Raw genomic sequence first — 23,663 nt, forward strand, 5'->3', positions numbered from 1 at the left:
TTCACAAATGGCATTCCTGTTCCATCCTTCGCAGTGCTTTCCCTCTGCCTAGAGAAGGCACGATTGGGGCCCACCCCAACGTGATAAAACCATCTCCCTGCTTGGATCTTGCCCCATTTTTAACACCTTATACCAAAGGATGCCTCTGGAGCGGGAAGCTTTGAGAAGACCTGGGGGAGCCTGAAGCTTCTAAATGGAAACAAGGAACTGACTCACCAGGGCCTGGTTATCTTCAGAGTCTGAGGAGAGGAGCATCAAAGGGATGAGAGCCTGGTACCTTTGATGAAGGAACCAACAGGAAATTATTAGCCTCATGCTGACAAGGACAAAGACAAGAAAAGGGCCATTTGGGTCTCATCTCTGTCTGGACTGGAAGAGGCAGGAAGCCTAAGGGGCTGTTTAATCTTGGCTCCAGAGCGATGTGAACCCTGGCTTCCTCCCTTGAAGAACAAGGTGAAGGAAAGGTGAGGCAAGTTAAGATAAACACCCAAACTTCTGGCTGCCTGGATGAACTGAATCTTTTAATTTAAGCTGTCAGTGGGTTCTTTCTTCTCTGTCTTTTCCTTTTTTAATCTAAACTGTAATCACACAATACTCCACCCAAGTGCTTGATATGGATTTCTAAGACAGATCCTAACATAGTCATAAAAAAAATCCCCTCTGAAATGTGCACTTTGTACTGTGTCTATGTGTAGGTGTGTTTAAAATGTCACGAACTGGAATACCTAACTCTAGTTCCCAGGAATTAATCACTTAGAAGAGTGAAAGGGGGAAATTAACTTGCTTTAACACTCACAAGACTCTCCAAAGCAGGCGCCAAAATAGAACTTATTGAATAGACGTATGGTTATCTTTCTATAAGAACTAAAACTCTCACAAAAAAAAAAAAAAGAAAATATTTTTTCTTATCTAAAATTGCCTTGCAAAATTTTCCTAAGTTACTTGGGCTCAACTGCAGGTCACAGACTCTCACAGATTCCTCATGGGGAATAAAGGTATAGCAGTTTTTTTTTTGGGGGGGGGGGGCAAGGAGGTGGCCTTTTTTAAAGTTACAATTCAATGAGATTTAGTTAAATGTGTAAATTTGTGCAACCACCACCACCATCTGATTTTAGAACATTTCAACACCAAACAAAGTTCCCTCATGCCCATCTGTAGTCAATTCCTATTCATACACTGAGCCAGGACCATCACTGATCTGCTTTCTGTCTCTACAAATTTGCATTTTCTGGACATTTATATGAAGGAATCATGCAGTATGTGGCTTTGTATCTGCTTTTAGCATGTTCTTAGGGTTCATTCATAACGTAACGTGCATCAGTGTTTCTTTTCTTTTTAATGGTGAATACTATTCCATTTGGTGGATATACCACATTTGTTTTCTCGGCAATTGAGGGACATATAGGTTATTTCCAAAGCTTGGCTATTATGGACACTGCAGCTACGAACTTTCAGATGCATGTCTTTGTGTGGATGTGTTTCCCGCTCTCTTGAGTAGAATCCGAGGCACAGAATCGATGGATTGTGCAAAGGGACATGGAGCACGACCAGACACTAGGCCTCCTCTGATTCAGATATGCTGTGTCCGTGGAAATCTGCCCAACGATTCTTAACTTATCCTTAGAATCAGCTGATGCTATCTGTCTTTCATGGGTGGGAGGGCCTAAAAGAAGTCCCAAACAACAACAAAACAAACAGGAAACAACTGCTCTCATTTGATGAATTCTGAACAGAAAGCGGGGGGCCGGTCCCAGCTACTACGCCTCCACTGGCGCCCAGGTGCCGTCCGCGGCCAGGCCTGCAGAGCGGAGCCCCTGAAGTCTTTCTGGAGGATCAGGAGATGCGCTCGGCGTCGCAGGCGCTGGACGGTTTTCCTTCCGTGCGCGTCCTGGCCCTGGCCCGCCGGCTTCAGCTCCCTGCGCCCGCGAGGAGGGGAGGCGCGCACCGACGGCGGCCGGGCCACCAGCAGCTCTGCGGGACCGCGCTCCTCGGGCTCCGCGCACCTGCCGGGCAGCGCGCGCCCCACCCCCGCCGCGGGCGGCCCAGGGCACCCCCAGCATCCAGGCTGGGGCGCGGGACTGGCGGGGGGCAGCATCAAGGGGTGAGAGGGGAGTGCGGAGGCCGCAGAGGCGGGGGTGCGGGCCGGGGCCGCGAGGCCGGTCCCCTGGAGGCCTTGGGGCGGGGCGCTGGCGGCGCAGGGGCCTGGCGCAGGGACGCGCGGTCCAGAGGCCGGGGCCACTCCGAGGGCGCGGGGAGCGGGCGGGGGGGGGGGGGGAGCGTCGACGGTGGGCGCGCGGGGAGAGAGGCGGGCGCCCCCAGGGCCTCCCCGCGCACCCCGAGGGCCCCCGCCCGCCGCCCCGCGCACCCCGAGGGACTCCCCCCGCCCCGAGGGCCTACCCGCGCACCCCGAGGGCCCCCGCCCGCCTCCCCGCGCACCCCGAGGGCCTCCCCCACCCCGAGGCCCCCCGCGCACCCCGAGACCCCCCGTGAGCGACCCCTCCGAGCCTCGCGCGCCGGCTGCCCCGCGTGTGCCCTGGCCCCGGCTGGACGGGGTGCAGCGCCCCGGGCCCCGCCCGGCCTCCCGCCCCTCGCCCTGTCGCGGGCGGTCCGGAGGGGCGGGAGCTTCCCCACTCGTCCCCCCCGGTCCTGGGGTCCGCCGGCTCGCCACCCCGGCCCCTCCCCCGGCCCCCCGGCCCCCCGGCCCCGCTCGCCTCCTCCCCGCGGGCCCGCCCCCCGCCTGCCCCCCATCCCCGTCCGTGCCTCCCGGAGGGCCAGCGCCCCGTTATCCCCTTGCTTCTTCGCCGTCCTTCGCCCCTCCTTCGTGCGCCGCCCCGCACCCCGAGACCAGTTCCAGCCCGGGTCCCCGCAGGTCCCGGTGCCCCCCCAGCCCCGCGGGGGTGCGCTGCGCACGGCTCCCGGGGCCACGAGCGGGCGCCCAGTGCCCGGGGGATTCCGAGGCCCGACCCCGCCGCCCTGTCGGGTCCGCCCGAGGGACGGAGGCGGGGGCCGGGGCGAGTGAGGCCGCCTGCGGGGCCGCTGGACCTGCCCGCGGGGGGGGGGGAGCCCTGGGGGACCCCGGGCCGAGGCGGGGACGGGGCAGGGGCCCGAGGCGCGGCGCGAGTCCGAGGTGCGGGTCCCCGGGTTCTCCGCCGCGCCCCGAGCAGAGTTTGCGGGAACTGGGGGTGCGCGGGGCCGAGGCCGGCGTGGAGCGCTCTGGGCGCGGGGGGCGCGGGGGGCGCGGGGGCGAGGCCGCTCCAGGTCCCCAGCAGCGCAGCGCCCAGGCCTCCCGGCGAGGGCCCGGCCGGGCCAGCGGGAGCCGGAGCCGGAGCAGATCCCGGCGGCGCAGGAGGGGCTCCCGCGCCCGCCCGGCTTCCCTCCGCCGCCCGCCCCGATTGGCTGCGCGTCCCCGGAGCCAACTTCGGCCGCCGCAGACTGTGCGAGCCCGGGGGTCGGGGCGGGGGTCGGGGCGGGGGCCGGGGCGGGGGGCCGGACGCGGAGACCCGGGGCGGCCTCGGGCCCGGGGGAGGGGCGGCGAGCGGGGGCCCCGCAGCCCGGCCGGGCCCAGCTCGCGGCGCCGGGGCCTGGGCTCCTCTCCGCCCTCCCCTCCGCGCCCCTCCCCGCCGCTCCCGCCCCTCCCGGCGGCCTCCCCTCCCCTCCCTCCCCTCCCCCTCCCCCGCCCCGCCCGCCGCCTCCCCCGGCTTCTCATTCCTGCCACTGGCGCGCTCGGCGGCTCAGTCCGCGGCCGCCGCCAGCCGAGGGGAGCGCAGCGCGCAGATGCCGCGGGGGCCGCTCGCAGCCGCCGCCGACTTGGGACCGGGCCCCGGGCCGCGGCCGGGCTGACCCCGCGCCCCCGCCGGGCCCTCCGCCGGCCGCACCGACCGACGGCCCCAGGTGAGGCTCGCCGCCCGCGCTCCCGCCCCCGGGGGGGCCCTCGGCCGGGGGGGCCGGGAGCTCCCACTAATGCGGCGCACACGGCGCGCGGGGGGCGCCGAGGCACGGAAGGGTTTGTTGGGGGACGCGGGAGGGGAGGAGCAGGCGGCTGCGGGCGCGGGGAGCCGGGCGCCGGGGTGCGCTCCAGCCTCCCCCGCGGGGCCGCCCGGGGTCCGGCCGAGGCGGCGGGAGGGCGGGGGCCGCAGACTGCGCCCCCCACGCGCCGGCCGCCCGCGGTCGGGTCTCCGGGGAAAGTCGCCCCCGGCGGGGCCGGCCCGCTCGCCCGCGGCGCCTCCTCCCGAAAGCGGCGACGCGAGCGCGCTCCGCAGGGCTCCGGCCCCTTCCCGGGTCCCTGCTCCCTGCGCCTCCCGGGGCTCCTGCGTCCACCCGGGTCCCTGCTTCTCCCCGGGGTCCCTGCTCCTTCCCGGGTCCCTGCTCCTCCCGGGGCTCCTGCCCCTTCCCAGGGTCCCTGCCCCTTCCCAGGGTCCCTGCCCCTCCCCGGGGTCCCTGCCCCTTCCAGGGGTTCCTGCCCCTACCCAAGTCCCTGCTCCTCCCGGGGTCCCTGCCCCTCCCGGGATCCCTGCCCCTTCCAGGGGCTCCTGCCCCTCCCAGGGCTCCTGCCCCTTCTCCCGGGTCCCTGCTCCTCCCCGGGGTCTCTGCCCCTTCCCGGGCCCCTGCCCCTGCCAGGAGTCCTACCCCTCCCCGGGGTCCCTGCCCCTTCCCAGGGCTCCTGCCCCTCCCCGGGTCCCTGCCCCTCCCCAGGTCTCTTCTCCTCCCGGGGTCCCTGCGCCTCCCGGGTCCCTGCCCCTTCCCAGGGCTCCTGCTCCTCCCCGGGTCCCTGTCCCTCCCCCGGGTCCCTGTCCCTCCCCCGGGTCCCTGCCCCTCCTCCGGGTCCCTGCCCCTTCCCAGGGCTCCTGCCCCTTCCCGGGGTCCCTGCCCCTCCCCGGATCCCTGCCCCTCCCGGGGTCCCTTCCCCTCCCCGGGTTCCTGCCCCCTCCCAGGTCCCTTCCCCTCCTCGGGTCCCTGCCCCTCCCGGGGTCCCTGCCCCCTGCGCCCCCCCGGCGAGGCCGGGCGCGCGGAGATCTCGGGGCCGGGACTGCGGGCTGCGGGCTGCGGGGCGCGCTGGGGCCCGGGCGCGGTGGGCTCGGAGCCCGGGGCCCCGCGGGGAGGTGGGCGGGCGGCGCGGACCGGGTCCCGCTCCCCCGCGCTGGCACCGCCGGCGGCTCCGCGGGAACTTTGCGCGCCCCCCGCCCCCCGCCCCCGGCCGCCCGAGCCCCTGGTCGGCGGAGCCCGGGAGCGCCAGCCGCGGGGTGCGGAGGGCGGCGGGAGGCGCCCCTTTCCCGCTCCGGCCGGGCAGGGCTTAGGAGGGCCCGCCTCGCCCCAGAGGCAGAGCCCCAGGGAGGGCGGGGTGGCGCCCCTGGTGCCCCCAAGGCCGCGCGGTGGCCGGGGCGGGAGGCCGTGTTGGGGGGGGTGCCCCGCGCGCCCCCCGCTCCCGGGTAAAGGTTTTCCAGGGGCCGGAAAGCCCTGTTGCTTCGGCTGATGAGGCAGCGGGAATTCCATGGGCCGTCGCACTGCTCTTAAGAAATCGCATCTTCCAAGCATCTGCTAACGCCCTGGGTGCCGGCGAGGGGCCCCGGGGATGGGGGGAGGCGCCCCGGGACGCCCGTAGTGGGGGCGCGGGCGTGTGCGGAGCCTTCCCTCCCGTTTTCCCCCAAAGACATCTTGCCGGGCGGCTGCGAATCCCTCCTCGCTTTCCTCCCCGGATCCCTCCTATCAGGTTCATCTGAGGCAGGGAGGAAGTTTTCGGTCTAATCACAGGGAAGGCACGATAATGAATCTGGCAGGAGGATGGATCGATTATCCCCGGGCCCGCAGCGGACATCGATGGCTTTGCGGGGTGCCTGGCCCCCGGGGGGCGGGAGCGCTGGGGGTGTTCTCCGGGGCGAGGATCCACCCGCCGCCGGGCCGGGCTCGCCGCGCGGGGGCCTCCACCGTGGGAGGAGGAGAAAGGGGCCGGCCTTCCTCTGCTTAGTCCTGGGATTATTTTTCCTATAAACGGGAGATGCAGACAGCGGAGCGCAGAAGTGGCCCCAGCCCGACCCTAGCTGCGGGGAGCCTGGTCTTCCTCCAGCAGAACAAAGGAGTAAAAGTTGCAAAACAAAGGGACAGAGCTGTGGTCGCTACGAGAGGGACCCGAAGCCCCTGGGCACTAACGTTCGCCGCTCCTGAGCTCTAACTGTTAGACTTGGCCAGTGGGCCCGGGAATCGGAACCTCCGTGCAAAACTGAAATCCTGCCTGGTACAAAGAAATGTGAGTAGTTTTTCCAAGTATAGACCAGAGAAGGGCGTAGGAGAGGCCGGGAAACTTTGCTTGAGTGAGAATGGGCTTTACATCTTACTTTTGAGACGTCGCAAATTAAGGTGTTAAAAATGTGTTGCAGCCGGGCTTTATTGCTAATGACAATCGTTGCTGTCATTTTTGTTGTTATTTCAGAGTCTGCATAAACTGGCTATTTTATTGCATTGTTTGAGAACAGGGAACCCCCCCCTTCCCCCCCTCCCCCGACCCTGCCCCACCCTTGGGGAAAGGGATGGCAAGGGAGAATGAAGAGAACTGAGATAGGATCATCTGTTGAGGCCCAAACATGGAGATTGACTCAAACTGGGCTTATTGCTTACTAGAAAAAAAAAAAAAAAAAGGCTTTTAAAATAGTTCTAATGGAAGCAGTGGACCATCTTGATAGCACTTCAGAACTTCCATTATGCTCAGCAATCTTATCAAAACAGCAGACAGTAAAATTACTAGATACCTAAATTCTGTTTTCAATTAAGATGCAATCTTTTGTTAATTTGAGAATTAAAAAAAAAAAAAAGTCACGGCTCTATTTTCTTATGACCCAGAACTCTTGTTTGCTCTTTGCAGGGGTGGCTGTGGCTGTGGCTGTTTGTTTGTGCGAGGAGAGGGGGACAGGGTTGGAGAGCCATGCCCTGATTTGGGGGCATACAGACCAATTTCATGCTCCTTTAATGCACTTGTCTTCATAATTCATGGTTTTTCTTCCACTTTGAATAGAATTACATGGCTGCCTTGTAAAGATTCTGGTTTGGGGGACCCTCGTATGGGAAACGCCATGACTTTGACCCCAAGGCTTGATTTACAACGCGGAGCCAGACTCCCATGAGCTTATGTGTCTCGGGGCCTTGCCCGCGAACGTCTGTGACTTATGAAGTTGACAGTTCACACAAACTTTGATCTGTGACATTCAAATCTATTTTCAGAACCGTCTAAAGGAGACCTACAGATCCCATTCTAGTTTTCCTCCATTTTCAATGCATTTGTGTAGGCACATGTTCAGGAAGCATAACCGTTGTGTCTGTTTATTTTCAATATTTTGTATTCACCTTGCTCATGAGCATATCTAACCACTAATGGTGATAAAATAGCCCTGATCTGTGGAGTTTGAAAGTCGGTAGGAAACATTTCCTCTTAAGCTTCCAGGTGTTTGCAGAATGACTGTAAATGCCCAAGACCTTTTCCTAGAAAATCTGAGCCCATGACTTAAGGGATCGAGGTATGTTTGGGATGGGTGTTCCCTCTGGTGGAAGTGGCCATCGTTTCAGAGAAAGCTACCTGGTTCGTCGAGAGCCCCCGCTCTGGATGTGCCAAGCGTTTGAGTTGAGCTGTCATCCTTTGCAGTCCAATGTCATCGCCCCTAAAATATGTAAAGATCTTCGGTCTGTGTGGGCTCGGGGACAGACATCAACAGGTATGTTAAAAAGAAAAAGTAAAGCTGGAGAAAGTGCGACAGGTTTAGGCACAGCAGTAGAACCACGCGTCTGTGGGGGTTCGGGGGGACCACGGTGATAGGCACCGAGCCCCCCTGTGCGCAGGGACGGCCACCGGGCCTGTGGCGGCCGCGATTTCCCGGTGGCCCGGGCCCTGGGCGCTCGGGCAGGGGCTCCTCGGTGGAAGCTGGCGCTGCGGCCACCAGAGGGCAGTGGCACCCTTCTCCCCGGGCTGCGGGGGCCCAGCTGCCGCGCAGGGCACCATGAAAAGCGGTTTTGTTGCCACCGGCCTTGTCTGGGCCTCTCCGGGGAGACCGGATCCCGGCTCGCCCTGGTCCAGGCTGCCGCCGGCGCCGTGTCAGGCCCCGCATCTTTCTGGTCGTGGATCCCTTACCTCCAGCCTCCTCTCGCCTTCCTGGACTTTACTAGAAAGTTGGAGAATCTTGAGTGTCTGGGCAGGAGGTGCGTGGGACAAGGTCAGCTCTCACTAAGGCAGCGATCTGGGAGGATTTTCTGGCTTTTTTTTTTTTTTAAGTCCCTGCCAGAAAGAGCATCGTTTGAGACTCTGAAGGAAAACGAATGCATAAAGAAGAGAAATATTAGTAAGATTGCTGTGGTATCGTTGCCTCTTCTCTCAAGAGGTCTTGAAGACGTCTGCAAGACATTTCCCATTTGCAAAAAAAAAGAAAAGCACTTTGATCTTTGGTAAACACTTTGGGGCATGCAGTTTTAATACAACTGCCAATGTTTTACTATTATCTTTAAACCGTTCTTGATCTTGCTGCAAAAAAAAACCCAAATTGAGCAGAGAGCAAAATTTAATTCAAGATTGGTCCTCACGCACTGGAGTTTAATCATTTGACTTTTTTTTTTTTCCCTCCGTGATACGGAAATTACTGCTTATGATTAAATTGCATATTTCAGGCTGCACAGATTTATATTTGTTACTGTTTGATAGCGTCATTATGAAAGTTCAGAAGAATAATGTTAAAAAAGAAAACCACTAAAGCTATATTATAATTAAGAGGCAAGCTCTATTAAAAAAAAATAAGTACTGTCTTAAGTGGATTTTTATTTGTATTTTTTTTTTTTAACTGAATACAATTGCTTCCCTGGTGAGTCAGCAGCGCAGTTCCGTGCAGCTCTGAGTGTGTTGGAATGCAAAGGCCGTTGATGAAGAAGGAATCAATGCAAATGGATTATGGGAAGGAGTATTAAGTAACTCAGTGGAAAGTAAGACAAAGTGTTTTGTAAACCGATGCTCACTCACCACTGGACAGTTTATTTAACTCAAAAAAAAAAAAAAAGAAAAAGAAAAAGAAAGCACTTTTAAATTGTAAGTGCTTGTGAATAATGCATGTTTGTTAGAACTGGAGGCAAAATTTCATTGTTATTTGGTTTAATTAGTCATCAGACTGTTGCAGAGTTCCAGAATTCTTATTGAGATAAATCACTGTTCTCATGGTCTGAGAGGGTGAAGTTTCAGCTCAGGCAGAGAAGCCGGTAACCCCAGGATATTAAGTGAGATAGGAGGATGAAGGAGAAGAGAGGAACAGAAGTAAGGGAAGGAAAAATAAAAAAAAAAAAAACACCGTGAGAGAGCCTAATGGTGCTCTTGCTCACCGTAGGCCCAATACTGGTGTCCCCCTCCCTTTGCCTCCCTCCTCCAGACCCATGTGAGGTGCTGAACCCAGAAAGCGGGCAGGGGTTTCCAGGCCATAGAGAACAGTGGCCGGGGTCTTAGGCTATGCCTTTCTGACACTGAGAACTCCTCACAGGATACTGGGGATTTTTCTTGAATTTTTCTGGTTGTTGCAGGCGAAGAAAAACCTTCACGCGCTTCCTCCACAAATTCCCTTCTTTGCCAGAAATCCACGAGATGTGGTCTTCTGCACTGGCATGATTTCACTGATTAAGAATTTGTAAGAATTTCTGGAAGATACTGGCTCTGGGTGCAGTGTCTTCCACACGATGAGGGTCACCTAATAGAGCAACAGGAGTCGGGGAGGCTGCTGCCTGGTTTTAGTTTCACATGCATGAGATGGCTTTTCAGCTACCATTGGGCTCAGTGAGTGCAGCCGGTGAGGACTAAAGCATCCCTGGCACCTGCGGTGTTTATTCTCAGTAAGACCCGGCCTGGCTGCAGGCAGAGATAGATGTGCCAGATAGGGTACCGTCCCCCTCCCCCCCCATGGATTGTGGGAGAGCATGACCGTGATCACATCCTGAGCACCCAGGCTGCATCCCTCATCCCCACGCCTGAGGCTTGGAGCAGCTAGTCAGGCAGCAAGGGATTCGGGTGAGGAGCAGGAGGCCAAGGCATGCAAGTGCAGGGGAAGATCCTTGTCTTTGCTCAACATTTTGATATTTTGCTCATGAACTTTCTCCACTCAACGTGATTTTTAAAATACTGCATGACAGTATCGTTCGACTTGGTTGCTGAGTTCCTTGGCAAGCCCTCATATTTCGTGCCCAAGGACAGTGGCTCACCTAACTCACTATGGGTCCAGCCCTGCCCAGTACTTGGATTCTTTTTAGCTCGAGCTCCAGTGCTTAGAGGGCATGTGATGGAGATAAAGCAACGTAACATCTCCGAGACTCAGGTGCCTCATCCCTAACAACGGGAATCATGATAAAACTCCTGTCCTAGGATCGTTGCAAAGGTAAAGTGAGAATTGAGTGCAGTGCCTGATTCATGATGAGTACTCACTAAAGGCTCAGTATTTTGTCCTCTCAGCCCCGGGATTCAGTTTCATAGACTAATAGTGACAGGTAACAGTTCTTCCTTATAATTATGGGGCCAAAATCCTGCACTGAACATTTGCTCTAGATTGAGGCCTCTCCCAATTAGGGATGAATTGTTTATTAGTGCTTCCCTTTTTTTGAATTATTTCATAAGTTTAAGCGATCCATCCCTCCTCCATTTAAAATATTCAAGAGGCAGTGGAGATTTTAGAGATAATTAAGGCTTTTGAAAAGTGCCTGCCTCCTTCTCCTACCTTTGCATTTTCTCTCTGTTCCTTTTACATATGAGTTGCCAGCGGTAAGTTGCCCTCAAGTAATATCTTACTGGGGAAGTTTGCTAAGCATGTGCTGTTGAGATATTCATCACAGGGTTTGCTTTCATTTAAAAGGGGCTCATTACTATTCCAGACTAGCTTAAATGATAATTAGCCCCATGATAAATCGTCTCCATTTCAAGCACATTCCTGTTTGTTTTTCAGGTAAATGTAGTTTGGGGTTTTAAGGGGGTTGAGCAGTGACCATTTTGACTGCTGGGGAGACTATAGCTAAAGAACCTCTGGCTTGGCCCGTGGTCTCCTTCAGGTGCAGGCAAAAGCACCGTGATTTGGTGCAGCATTGAAAATACCAGGAACCATCACGGCCCGCCCCCCTGCAGCCCTTAATGGTTCTCCAACTGTTTTCACAGTCAGTGGCACAGTCAGGCCAGGCTTTCCAAGGCTCCTGGACCTTCCGGGGTGTCCTGCTGTGTCCCATCTGTAGCCCTCTGTGTGTCATGTGTTTCTACCCCAGGCCCAAAGTCCCTCCTGGGTGTGCCTTGCAAGGAAAGGAAATACCCTCCTGTGCTTGCCTGGGAAAAGGAGGGAAGAAGAGCTAACTTTTTCATACCCTACCATGTGCCAGGGGCTGTACCTGACACCTCGTTTGTTCTACGCCTTCATGCTGTGGGCAGGGTATGAGCATTTCCATTGTACAAATGGGGAAACTGAGTCTCAGGAGGGTTCTGGGCCCTTGTCTAGGCTTCCGGGGCTTGAGGAAGGAAAGCCAGCCTTCCCAGTCTGTCCTGAATCCACACGCCCAGGAGTTTTCTACTGTATGTGATGCATGTTGCAAGCTGGTGCCTCCCTGGATGGCTAGAGACAAACAGCTGGACCGAGAGCTGAGCGGACTTCTCGGACCCTGTGTCTCCATAGAGACCCCAAACCTTAACCATTAAAGGAGCTTCTGAGATCTTCTGGTCTAGCTTTTCTTTCAGCATGAGCTCTGTTGGCCATTAATCCCGCAGCTTCGTACATGTCCTCATGACAGCCTGCTAACTACCTCTCAGGGAACCCATCCCAGTAGCTATGACCCATTAATTCTGTTCATTAAAATTCCCTAGCATAGGAGGACCTAAAATGCCCCTCTTTTGTGACTTTCTCCTAATTGTTAGTTATTCTTTCTCCCTGCTCTCCATCACTTTTTCCCCCTCCCGACAGCCCTGCAAATATTTGAAAATCAGTATCAGATAATAGTGAAAATCCGGCGTTTGTTGAGCATTTAGTTAATTTCAGGCTCCGAGCTAAGAACATTCTATGTAATAAGAGACTTCCCCGTAGTGTCTCTATGAACTGGTAAGACTTTGCAAGGAAAACAAAACAGAACGAAAACATCCGAAAACAGACATTCCCAGTGTTCCCCAACTGGTAATTGAAAAACGCAGGCCCAGAGCCTTTCATTAAAGCGGATGACAAAAGTTCTGTACAATGATTGGACCTTCTGCTTCCCGAGCGAGGAGTGGACATTCCACTTTACGACGTAAGAATCGGTTGGTGTGAGGTCATTAATGGAATTATCAGCTATTTCAGTCCACCTTCAGCTAGAGATGAGGGTCCGGGGACCCAGAGAGAAGCCACGACTTGCCTAAGATCACAGGGTCATGTAGGGCAGACAAAGCAAGAACTGGGCGCAATCTTGGCTCTTAACTCATCTCTTACCAGTATCTATGGGCAAGTTTGTTTTTGTGGGGTTTTTTAGAATAGGTTTACTAGTGGTCTGATTTTTATTCAAACCTGTCGCTACCTCCGTCATCTATCTATCTATCTATTTATCTATCTATCTATCTATCTGTCTGTCTATCTGTCTATCTATCTATCTACACCCACAAAAATACAACCAGTTCCGTCATTAGGCGGTTAAGTTGTGACACCCAAACATGGGGCTTTCCGTGAATCTCTATTTGGAAGTCATAATCCGCCGATCCAATGTCATTTGATAATATTTGGCAGACTGTACCATTTGACCTTGGCCCTCGGGTCTGTCCCACCTCACAGTCACTATCATTACTACCTCCATTCCATGTTTGAATAGATAACAGAGCAGAGTGGATCTCCCCGCCCCTGTCACCTCTTGCAAGCCTTCACAGGGCTTTCTGGCAAGGCTGGATTTGAACTCGATTTCAAACCCATTTCTTTGTTACCCACTTTAATGAAAGGCTCTGGGCTGGGCACACAGAAATTGTCGAATCCTGAGGCCTTCCCCCAGGGAGCTGCTACATCATCAGTGGTGCAGAACATAGGTCTGTCTATAAAAACGCAAAGCTACAAACAGTAAGTGCAGCAAAGGAAGTACAAACAAATGGGGCCATCGGACCGATGAGCCCCAACTAGGGCAGCGATCGAAGATGGTCTGCGGAAGGAAGGCATTCGCGACCGCCGTGGACTCATGATGGCTGGAGCATCATCCGTGGTATGCGGTGCATTATCCCCGGTGCAAACCATCAAGGCATTGAGAACTTTCCTTTTTTAGAAATATTTCCTTAGGTAGAGCCAAACTATCTCTCCAGAGGTCATATTATTCGATACAAGCCTTTGATGCCATGCAGAATGGAGGTCGTTCCTCGTCCGCATTCCAGTTATCAGTATTTATTGCCTTCCAGGTACCTTTTCCTCAGCCTTAAACATCTCCAGAGTGAGCACCTACCCCATTTGGTTTTGCTCTAGCCTCCATGGAGGGAAGGACTGAAGACAAAGATCTAGGCAGCTAAACACTAGCCTGTCCCCTCCTTTCCACACACTTCTTTTATTGCAGCCTGAGGCTACATTACATTAGCTTTTATTGCCAGTCACATCACCCAGAGGACTTATGCTCCACAGTTTATTTGTTTATTTGTTTTTCCTTATGTGCTGCTGTTAAGTCACATTTCCCCACCTGTCGCTGTGCACGTAAGACATGACAGGCACCTTTAGTGGTTGTTAGCACAGGCGCTGGAGTCAGGCTGCCCTGCTGCCGGGGTTGGCCTTGCCACATTTAGCGGAGAGGGTCGCTCTAACCATCTCTCCATTTCCCCATCCGTGCGCTCGGTTAATGACATCTACCCTATAGGGTGGCTCTGATAGTCATCACCGTTAATATATAAACGTGCCTAAACCAGTGCCCAGGATCGGATTGCTGTGATTATTATTATTATTTTTAAGATTTATTTATTTATTTATTCATGACAGACGTAGATAGAGAGAGAGAGAGGCAGAGACACAGGAGGAGGGAGAAGCAGGCTCCATGCACCGGGAGCCCGACGTGGGACTCGATCCCGGGACTCCAGGATCACGCCCTGGGCCAAAGGCAGGCGCTAAACTGCTGGGCCACCCAGGGATCCCCGATTGCTGTGATTATTAATGTCTCGGTTATGCTTCATATTGTTAGGTTCAGTCCACGGATCGTCTCCCCAAACATTTTCAAGTTTAATTCCTTAGTCTGTGATCCAGAGTCTCTGTCATGTGTCCTAGCCTCACACTCCAAGTTGCTTTACTTAGTCCCCAACCGTGCTGGGTTAAAAACAAAACAACAACAACAATAAAAATAACCAGAATAGGAGCAGGGGTGGAATCTTATTAAACAAGACAATTCCCTCTCAGTATTCAGCAGCCTGGGATACAATATTTGACATGTTAGTCATTCCTTGTTCTGCGTATTTGTCATCTTGTTTGCTTGTTTGTTTGTTTGGCTGCAGAGCTTTGGAACCCCTTCCTGTGTTGGAGAGTAGCTCACAGTAAGATTCTCAATAGAGAGAAGAGCATCGCTTCTCCTCCAGAGGCCTGAAGGGCCAGAGAGTTGCTTTCCTCGCCCTCCTGGAAGCTAGAAGAATACAGACTCAGCACCAGCTTCTTGGTGTGTTTTAAATGTGGATTCAGTTTCTTACATAAATGCAGACACAAACACACACACACACATGCGTAACCACTGGCCGTGGACAGCTCACCGTGGCCACCGTGGCAGGAGGCCCACGTCTGTAACTGCCCATGTCCAGCAGAGGCAGGTGAGGTGCCCTCACCCACCTGTTCCATGACTGTGTCTGGTCTACAGGCTCCCTGACATTCCTGTCCATCTTCTGAGGAACGTGCTACCCAAAGTCTGTTTCTGTTGCCTTGAACTAAGAAACCCCAGTGGCTTCATTTCCCTGTGTTTCTGCAGGACTATTGTGTGAAATCTTATCCACTGCAATACTGAGTGGGGTATCGGGCTTTGAGCTCCTTTTGAATGCTGAAGAAAATGTTGATAATCAGGTGCTAGGGTATGAGAGTAGGTCAGAGGGAGTCTTTATTAACATGGGATAGTTTAATTTGAGCAAGAATTAGGCAAAATGTCAGGACCGATGCTGAAGCCTACTGAGATGGCTTAGTAGATGAGGTGGGATTTCCGTGGAAGTCTCTGGCAGACGGCGTAACTGTGAGTCGTGTGTATGTAACTGGTCTCTTGGAAGGGACAGGGCAGGTTGTATGGGAAGGCGGCCCATGGATGCCAATGCAAAATTCCCAAAAATATTATCCAGAGGAAACTAAGGCCAGATTCAGGGACAAGGATCCAAATTGGAACCCTAACCCAGCTAGGTAGTAGAGAGTATGCTAAATTCAAAGCCAAACAGCTGGGAGAAGGCCGGAGGGAATACATAGAAACTCTCCAAGCATGGATGGGAGTGTGAAAGATGCCCCCATAGAATGAGCTAGTAGCCCCAAGTCACATCCCCCTTCTGGAGGGAACAGCTCCCGTACCCAGCTCCTGGCAGCAGGGCCTCTGTGTTGGCCCAAGGATAAGATGATCAGGTGACAGCTGTCGGAGCCCGGACAGCGAGGCGATTTGGAGCAGCAAGGACAGACAGGTAAAAGCTGCCTCTGAGGTGGGCCTCATACCATCCCAAGATCACTTTCCTGACCCACCTTTCTAGGAAATCACCCTTCCAGAGAGGGAAGCCTTCAGGGCAAGCTCAGAATGTCAGAACTGCCTAATGGGCCAGGTAGTTGAATATCGAATGGCTTCGGTTTTGTGGCTGATGAGGCCCCTTGCCTACACCTGACTCTGTTATCACCATGCTGCCCAGGACTCGTGGAGCCATGCATTTCAAGTCCTCTATGTCCTGCTTCCTGACTGGTCACTGTGGACCCGAATCCAGACCACAAACCACAGATGACTAACCAGAGAGGTGAAGCTGGGCAGGTAGCTGTGTTAGTAGGTATCAACTTTCTAGTTACCTATTAAAGCATGCGTACTTAAAGGTTTTAAATGTTTAAAAACATATTTAAAGGTTTTATGAAATATTTCATGGGCAGTAGCAGCAAAATCGTATTTAAAATCCAAACCCAAGCTGAAAAATCGGAGGTTATTTAATGCAAACACTTCCAACGCAGAACATTTTGACCTCAAGTATCCCAATAGTGATGGGAGATTGCTCTTGAACTGGCTTGCTCCATTATATGCTTCATATACAGACACAACTGTAGTATAAGATATAGTTTTCATTGTTATATTATTCTTGGGAACCTAAGGAGCACTATATAAATGAAGTGTCACTATTAGTATTATTATCTTAGAGTAAAAATTGCAGCGTAGCAGTTAAAGCTGGGCACTCTAGCCTTCGAAATAATACATTGGTGATTCTTGTGTTTTATTCATCACTGCTCCTACCGCAAACATCGCAAAGAATCTTCAACTTCAGCAAATCTCAGCAGTGCATTTGGGAGCATTAGTCAGGAGACTAATGCAGCCCGAGAGGATGTGTCTTTGAAGTAAGGGATGGGTCCTATGGAATTATTTCGGCTGCCCTCTCCCCATCAACCCCATTGCTCTCGTGCTCTGCATTACAATCCAGAGAGGCACCCAGTTTTCACTTAGAGAGGCATGCCTTGGGTCCTTTGCCTATTGGCTGCATAACATCTCATTTCTCACGAATGGAGTAAGATCACCTGTCAGCAAGTTTGCTGCCAATTGCTGATGAATTATCCCTAATAGGCTGCCTGGTGATTCCCTCCCTCTAGGCGGACCAGCCTAGTGCCACTCTGACATTGCTGATGAATAGCTGTGTGGCCTTGGGCAGGCCAATTAACCTCAGTTTCCTCATCTGTAAAGTGGCCATTGGGGCCTTTTCCAGCTCGAAAATGGTCTGGCTCCCAATCTTCCACAAATCCGTTGACTTGGTGCTTTCCGACTATCACATTTCAGCATTCTGGAGAAAGCCATGTGAACAGAAACACCAGGAGGTGAAGGCACAGCCTGGATTTTCCCGAGCACAGTATGCCAGCAAGCGACAGTGGGCAGAGTATGCCTGCAGGGTAATAAGGTTGGGACTCTGGAGTATGCTGAATGCCAAATTCAGCACTTTGGACTTCAATCCCTAGGCCCTAGGGAGCCTTTGAAGGGTTTGGAGTAGGGGAGTGATGTGTTGAATGCTTTATTAAATGATTTCTGGAACAGCATTGAGAATTACTGATAGAAAGAACAGAGATCCTAAACAGGGAAGCCAGCAGGAAGGGGATTACAACAGAGATGATGAAGCAGCACCTAGGGTGGCAGCCGAATCACAATCGCTGATGTGCACTGAGCATTTACTATATGCACACACCGGGCGCAGCACTTCCCGTAAATTATCTCAGTCCGCCCTTGCCACAACTTTAGTGAGGTAGAGACTATAATTATCCCCATTTGTAAAACATAGAAACCAAGACTCGAGGTAGTTAAATGACTTTCCCCAGTGCTGCGCAGTTAATAGGTGAACCAGCAGGGTTTTGAGCAGAGATTCCACTGCTCTGTTGTAGGGGCGTAGGGAGGTAAGAGGCGTTGAAGGGTAGATTCATGAGACTTGCTACAGATCGTCTCGATGAGGAGTGGGGATTGAAGTTTGGTGAAGGGCATGTGGAGTGCCCTGGACTTGGCCTTCCAGGGATTACCTCATCGCCTCTTCCCAGCCTCGTAAACTGGAGACCCAAGGTCACACAGATAAATTGTTGCAAAGGATTTGAACTCAGGCCTGAAAGATCCAGAAAGCTTTTCCTGTGGCTCTTCTAATGTTTCTAGGATTGATGGGTTCTTGGCTCTCTCCCTACCTGGGAAGATTTGAAGGTGACACAGACTGTCACGTTTTCTGTGATGTGCTCATACGACTTAAATACTTGGAGAGACGTGCTACACGGGAAAGAAGTTATGCTTCCAAGATCCATGATTTCTCTTAAAATTTTGGTTCTTTTCCAGCCCTGGCATAGATGAAGTTGCCCCAGTAGTGTCACTTCAGAACATTATTTTGCACCCACGGTTTAGAGTGTAATTCTAGGGACTGTTAAGAGGAGGCATCTAAAGCCAGTCTTTGCCCATCCGTGGGCACTCTCCACTTTGAGTTGTGTGGCATCAGGATCTGGCACAAAGTATATAAAAGGTGAGAGAGGAGAGTCACGCTGTATCTGCACTGACTCCTACTAATAAGGGCCCAGGCTTCTGAGAGGTAAGAGAATCACCTACGTTGGATTTTAAGAGGCTTCACATTTGTCTCTCTAAGCTAGGACTTAAGAACAAATGAAATTGCAAACAGCAACATGACAAAGTCTTGTTCTGAGAGACAAAGGCGTCAGGGCCTCTGTGCTGGGTATTTCTTTATCCGCTCTAATATTCTTGGAACATTTTCATTTATCTACCTCTTGATCTATCCTTTGCCCATTCCTTCTTTGTTAACCAACTCACTGTGAGACAAGAGATGGAAACTTGCCTCCCTGGTCTGGACTCAAGTTCCCTCTTTTGTAGTAGAAGAGGGTTCGAAGGGAAAATTGCCTCCCCACAGGAGGATCTGGAAGGACAGCCCAGCAAAAAAAAAATAAATAAATAAAAATAAAAAATAAAAAAATAAAAAAGCTCTGGCAACCCTGCTTGACCCAGAGAATACGTGCATTATTCTCTTCTTAACCCAGCTCCAGGGGTTCAGATTTGTATGTGGACAATGAAAACCAAATTGACAATTGGCTGTTGGGAACTCAGGACTTCGTTCTCAGTTCTGGCAAAGAGCCTCCAAAACCTGTCCCTTGACTCATTTAAATTAATGGTTGTAAAAACAAAGGCAAGTTACAGAAGCTTTGCGGATAAGAATGTGAATTGATTAAATTCATGGAAATAGCATCACTCTTCAAGGATTGCCTGTCTTTGCTTAATGTTGAAAATATTGATACTATCTCCAGTATTGTTTCCCCTGTTTTTACATTTGCATGGGAAACGATTTGATTAACATTTTCTCTGAAGATGGTTTCCTTCCGAGAAAGTTACATTGATTGTATCAGCTCGGCCCACTGAGCGCGCCTTCCCAGGCAGGGCTGATTTGGAGGCAAAACAGAGCGATTTTGGAGACCGTAACTTTACCTGTGTTGAACCTCTTTTCAAGGCTCAGTTGGGTTTGCTACAGTAGAGCATTGAGGATGCCATTCACATGGCACTCGTGGTGCTAATACAACTTTATTTTCCTATCAAATTGGACAAGAAATGAGTTTGTCTGAAATAATCAAGCCTATTACAAGAGGTGCCAGGTTGGATAGTTACTGAGATGTGACTGTTCCTCCGTGAAGTGACCTTGTGCTGTGGGGATGTGTAGACGGAGGTCACCCGGCATGCTGGACCCAGCTACACCCTTTGGGAAATTCCTAGGGGCCATTCCTGGCAGCGGCTCAGCCAGTTAGGAATATTCCCTAGTCTTTCACCATTGTTTGGCTCTGCCTCTGCCTCATTCCCAGTGCCCTGCTGGGCTCCTTTCAAGAACCAGAAATGCTTTATGTAAATAGTTCAATCTCTATGAAATTTATGCTTTACCTTAAATAAAAGATACTGTGAGTTGATGCTGGATCTGCATAAGTGCACCCAGAAATCCAACAGAGTGTGAGGAGGAATAGGAAAGATATGTATAAGTGATTCCCTATACTGAGCATGTAGGAACTGATTTTAAGCGTATTAGTTATCTCTGAGGCCAGAATTCTTCTGGCTTCCTATTTCATAGGTGAACTTTTGAATATATTTCCCCAGAACACTCAACAAACTTACAGGCTCCGGATAGCTACCAATATATCAGAGTTTCCAGAGTCCACTTAGGTTCCTCTTCATCTGTTTGGGTCTTTATTTTGAACTGATGGGGGCCCAGAATGACTTTAATACTAAATCCTGTCCATGCTCTGTTGTGCCATTCAACAACCAAAGAAACGGCTGCTTCCCAGGGCCTTCGCACGTGCCTTAAATTTGTTATCTCAAGGGCTCAGTCAGTTAAGTGGCCCACTCTTGATTTCAGCTCAGGTCATGATCTCAGGGCGATGAGATGGAGCCTCATGTGTCTACGCTCAGCGGGGAGTCTGCTTGAGATTGTCCCTCTCCCTCCGCCCTTCCGCCAACTCCGGCACGTGCTCTCTCTCTCTCTCTCTCAAATAAATAAATCTTAAAAAAAAAAAATCCCTTAAAAAAATTCATGGTCTCACTCAGCTCTCATGACAGCAGTGAAACCTGATCTGAGTGATTAAAAGCTCAAGAGCTGAAAAGGTTCAGACTAAACAACTAAATGCGCTCAGATTCCACTGCCACCAGTCTTGAGCAGTTTGGCCAGGCGTATATGAGTTCTTTTCGCTTCAGTTTCCTTATCTGCACCATTGGCATGACAAGGACACGTGCAAAGCCAAGTGAGTACTTGATAAATGTCAGCAGCAACCCTGTGAGTTAGACGTGTATTATCATTTCTGCTCTGCAGAGAAGAAGTGAAGGTGCAGTGAGCTTGTGTACATCTGGGTACACAGCTAGTAGTGACAACGTGGACTTTGTACCCAAGTTCAGTGGCTCAAATGGTTCCCCTCTGTTCCTTCCACTCCAGTTTACTAAGCTGTTGTTTCTCTCTTACACACCAAAGCCTCCTCTGGATTTTTTATTTGTTTAAGATTTTGTGTATTTGAGAGGGAGAGAGAGAGAGAGAGGGAGAGAGAGAGGGAGAGAGTGATTGAGCACATGAGGTGGAGGGAGGAGCAGAGGGAGAGGGACAAACAGAGCAGAGCCCGTGTGGGGCTCCACCCCATAACCCTGAGACATGACCTGAGCTGAAATCAAGAGCCAGTCAGTCCACTATTGAGCCACCCAGGTGCCCCAGACTCCCCTGGATTTGATGAGAACTAGCTTTTCCATTGCTTTTGAAGGTTTCATGTTTTCCTTTTAAAGAAATTGACATAAATAGTGGTCTCTTTCCTAGGATGAATCATATTTGCGTAACTGTGAAGATGTTAAGAACTCAATTTTCTCCACCAAATCCTTTGTTTTTGAGCTTTTACATGTTTATAATTGAAATTCCAAGGGGTTAGCTCTTCAAGCCAGTGTTGTCCTTGAAACATGTAATACGAGTCACAAATGTGAACCATATATGCAATTTTACAGTCTCCAGTAGTCCAATTAAAAAACTAAAAAGGAAATAGGTGACAACTTTAATGATGCAGTTTATTTAAGCCGGCATATCCAAAATATTATGACATGCAATCAATATAAAATTATTAATATGCTATCTCTTATTTTTTTCTTGTACTATATCTTTGAAATCTGGTGTGTGTATGTGTAACACATCGCAGTTGGGAATAGGCACGTTTCAAGTGCTCAGTAGCCACATGCACCTAGTAGATACCGTATAGAGAGTGCAAGTCTTGATTTTTCAAAGGACAGTTTTTGAGGGATTTATTTATTTATTGTAGAAGGGGAAGAGGGGGAAGGGCAGAAGTAGAGAGAGAGAGAGAGAGAGAATCTCCAGTCGACTGTGAGGTGGGCACAGAACCCAAAGTGGGGCTCGATTCCAGGACCCCAAGATCATAACCTGAGCTGAAACCAAGAGTGTGACACTTAACTGTCTGAGCCGCCCAGGTGCCCGTCGTGGCACCTTTTATACCACAGCTGCAGGAGCCACCTTCTTTCACTCTTCTTAGTTTGATTGCAGCATTCCTGAATCTCCACCTCCACCCCAAAGCTGGATCTAACAGAGGGATCCAAAGAAAGGGCATGACCAGCCAAGGTCATTCTTATCTACAACCAGAGATAATCATGGCTTTCAAAGGTATGAGTGAGCTATGAGTGACACAAGCTTTAGGCCTTGCAACCTGACTTTAAGATGTGGGACACCTGTGAGTACAAAGCAAAATACATTACACTAGAAATGTGTCGTCCATCCATGTAGCAAGTATTCATGGGACGCCAATAAAGTAATGAGGCTGGAGATGTAAGGGTGGACATGACAGACGGCTTCTACTCTCATGGACCTTATATTCTAGTTTGAGGGAGCAGAAAATAAAATAAAAACAAATGAAAAAAACTATTTTTCTGTAGTGACAGTGTAAATCAGGACGTGATGCATTAGGAAGTAACTGACATTTGGTAATGAGAGCCGCTGCCTCTGCCCATCCCAGCTGAGTACTCCTGGTACACATGAGGAAGCCAGTTGTGAGGATGTTTAGCATTATTAGGGGCCTGAAATGTGATGACTAGGAAGGGAAGGAGGAAGAATGAAAAAAAGAAAAAAAGAAGAAGAAGAAAAGTGACCAGGAAGGAAGGAAGGGAGAGAGGAGGACAAGGTATTAGTATCATGGCCGACACTTTTCATAAGTAATGATGGGAAATCCCAACCACTATCCTGAGAGTTGGATCTCCTAGAGGAAGAAGACCTTGACTGGCATCACAGGTGAATCCAGGGCTCTTCCAGGACAGAATTGGGTCCTCTTTGTCACGGCACTTGCTGGCTCATGCCCGTGTCACCTGGGGGGAAGGAGTTCATTGCCTTTATTCCAAGGAAAGTCCTTCTTAGAGAGGATGTATTAGGAGAATAGTTGTGTCTCTTGCGGGTTCTGAGAAGTCAGTGAATGTGTAGCACAAGCTTGTAGAAGTAAATGGTTGGAAAGGATAAAATTATCAGAACATAATTCCTTTGGTTGATAGATAGAAGCTTTGAGATGATGCCTGATAAAGTATAGCCCACAATATCTGAGGGATTGCTTTGGGGGAGAAAGGGATCAGATTTTTGCCTGTGACAAGAAAAAAAGTGACTCAACCTACATCTCAGGAAGAGATATTTACATCAAATCCCTTGGTTAAGAGGTACAGGCTGTGGTGGAAGGATGTGGAGTTGTTTTCTCAGGGGGCAATAAACACAGCCGTTTACCTGCCCATCTTGGGTCGCCCGATAAATGCCATTGTGGGGGGAGAGCCTCTCCCTTCAACTTCCCCCAAATCCAGTCTCTTCAATTTTCTTAAGATGTTTCTCTGCCCCAGAAAAAATAATTTTTTTTTTCTGAGTTATCTTGGTTGGACACCCATCTCAGCCTTTTCTGTTAAATATTGGAGATTCTTTGTGCTTTTTTTCTTTAGTGTTTTATTCCAGACACCAGCTCTTCTCCCGTCACACTGGTTTGCTGGGATGATTCACAGACTTCCTAGCTTCACCTACCGTCCTAACACTGGCGAGTCCCCAGACTGCATTCCAAACCTAACTTAGCAAACCTTTAAATATGATCCTCTTCCTGTATTCCATATTCCAGTGATACAGACATTCTCCTACCGAGGTATCCAAGCAGAGGCAAATGAAAAAACAAACATAAATCTCGAGGGGCCTCATTTCTGAGACCTCACATCTAATCTATGGCCAATTACTATTGATTTGATTTCTGGCTCCTCTGTCAATACGGCCGTTTTTCTCATTTTGCTATTGTCCCGATTTCATTTCTTGTCATTTCTTTTCTGACATTTAAGATTCATCCTTCTTCTCTTTCCTCCTTGCTTCCTGCATTTGATCAGAGGCCTTTGACCTTTGTTAGCTCCAACACTTACAGCCTCTTGAGTATTTGGCACCCAGCAGGTTGTGGCGGCTACAGGTTACAGAAAATCTAGCTCAGAAGAGTTGAGAGAGAAGGGGGACGTTTGGGGCT

General features: G+C 51.5%; 2 protein-coding genes across 3 annotated transcripts in view; both read left to right on the plus strand.

Moving 5' to 3' along the window:
* Positions 1 to 1,840: 1,840 nt before the first annotated feature.
* Positions 1,841 to 3,019, plus strand: LOC119871766 (proline-rich protein HaeIII subfamily 1-like). Its single transcript, XM_038538829.1, has one exon. The coding sequence runs from the start codon at positions 1,841 to 1,843 to the stop codon at positions 3,017 to 3,019; it is 1,179 nt and encodes a 392-aa protein (XP_038394757.1).
* Positions 3,020 to 3,831: 812 nt separating this feature from the next.
* Positions 3,832 to 23,663, plus strand: part of CDH11 (cadherin 11) — a 147,959-nt gene continuing 128,127 nt past the window's right edge. Inside the window, exon 1 of one of the 2 annotated variants that reach the window (XM_038538790.1) lies at positions 3,832 to 3,891. The gene's annotated coding sequence lies outside the window, so the exon portion shown is untranslated. Of the gene's footprint in view, positions 3,892 to 5,983; positions 6,242 to 23,663 lie in introns of those variants that run through there. The other variant, XM_038538789.1, reaches the window with a different exon arrangement.

The sequence above is a fragment of the Canis lupus genome, chromosome 5, assembly GCF_011100685.1.
Source record: "Canis lupus familiaris isolate Mischka breed German Shepherd chromosome 5, alternate assembly UU_Cfam_GSD_1.0, whole genome shotgun sequence".
Classification (NCBI taxonomy): Eukaryota; Metazoa; Chordata; class Mammalia; order Carnivora; family Canidae; genus Canis; species Canis lupus.

What these genes read in the sequence shown, in the direction of transcription:
- LOC119871766 (XM_038538829.1), top strand. Translation starts at nt 1,841, where the DNA reads ATGCGCTCGGCGTCGCAGGCGCTGGACGGTTTTCCTTCCGTGCGCGTC.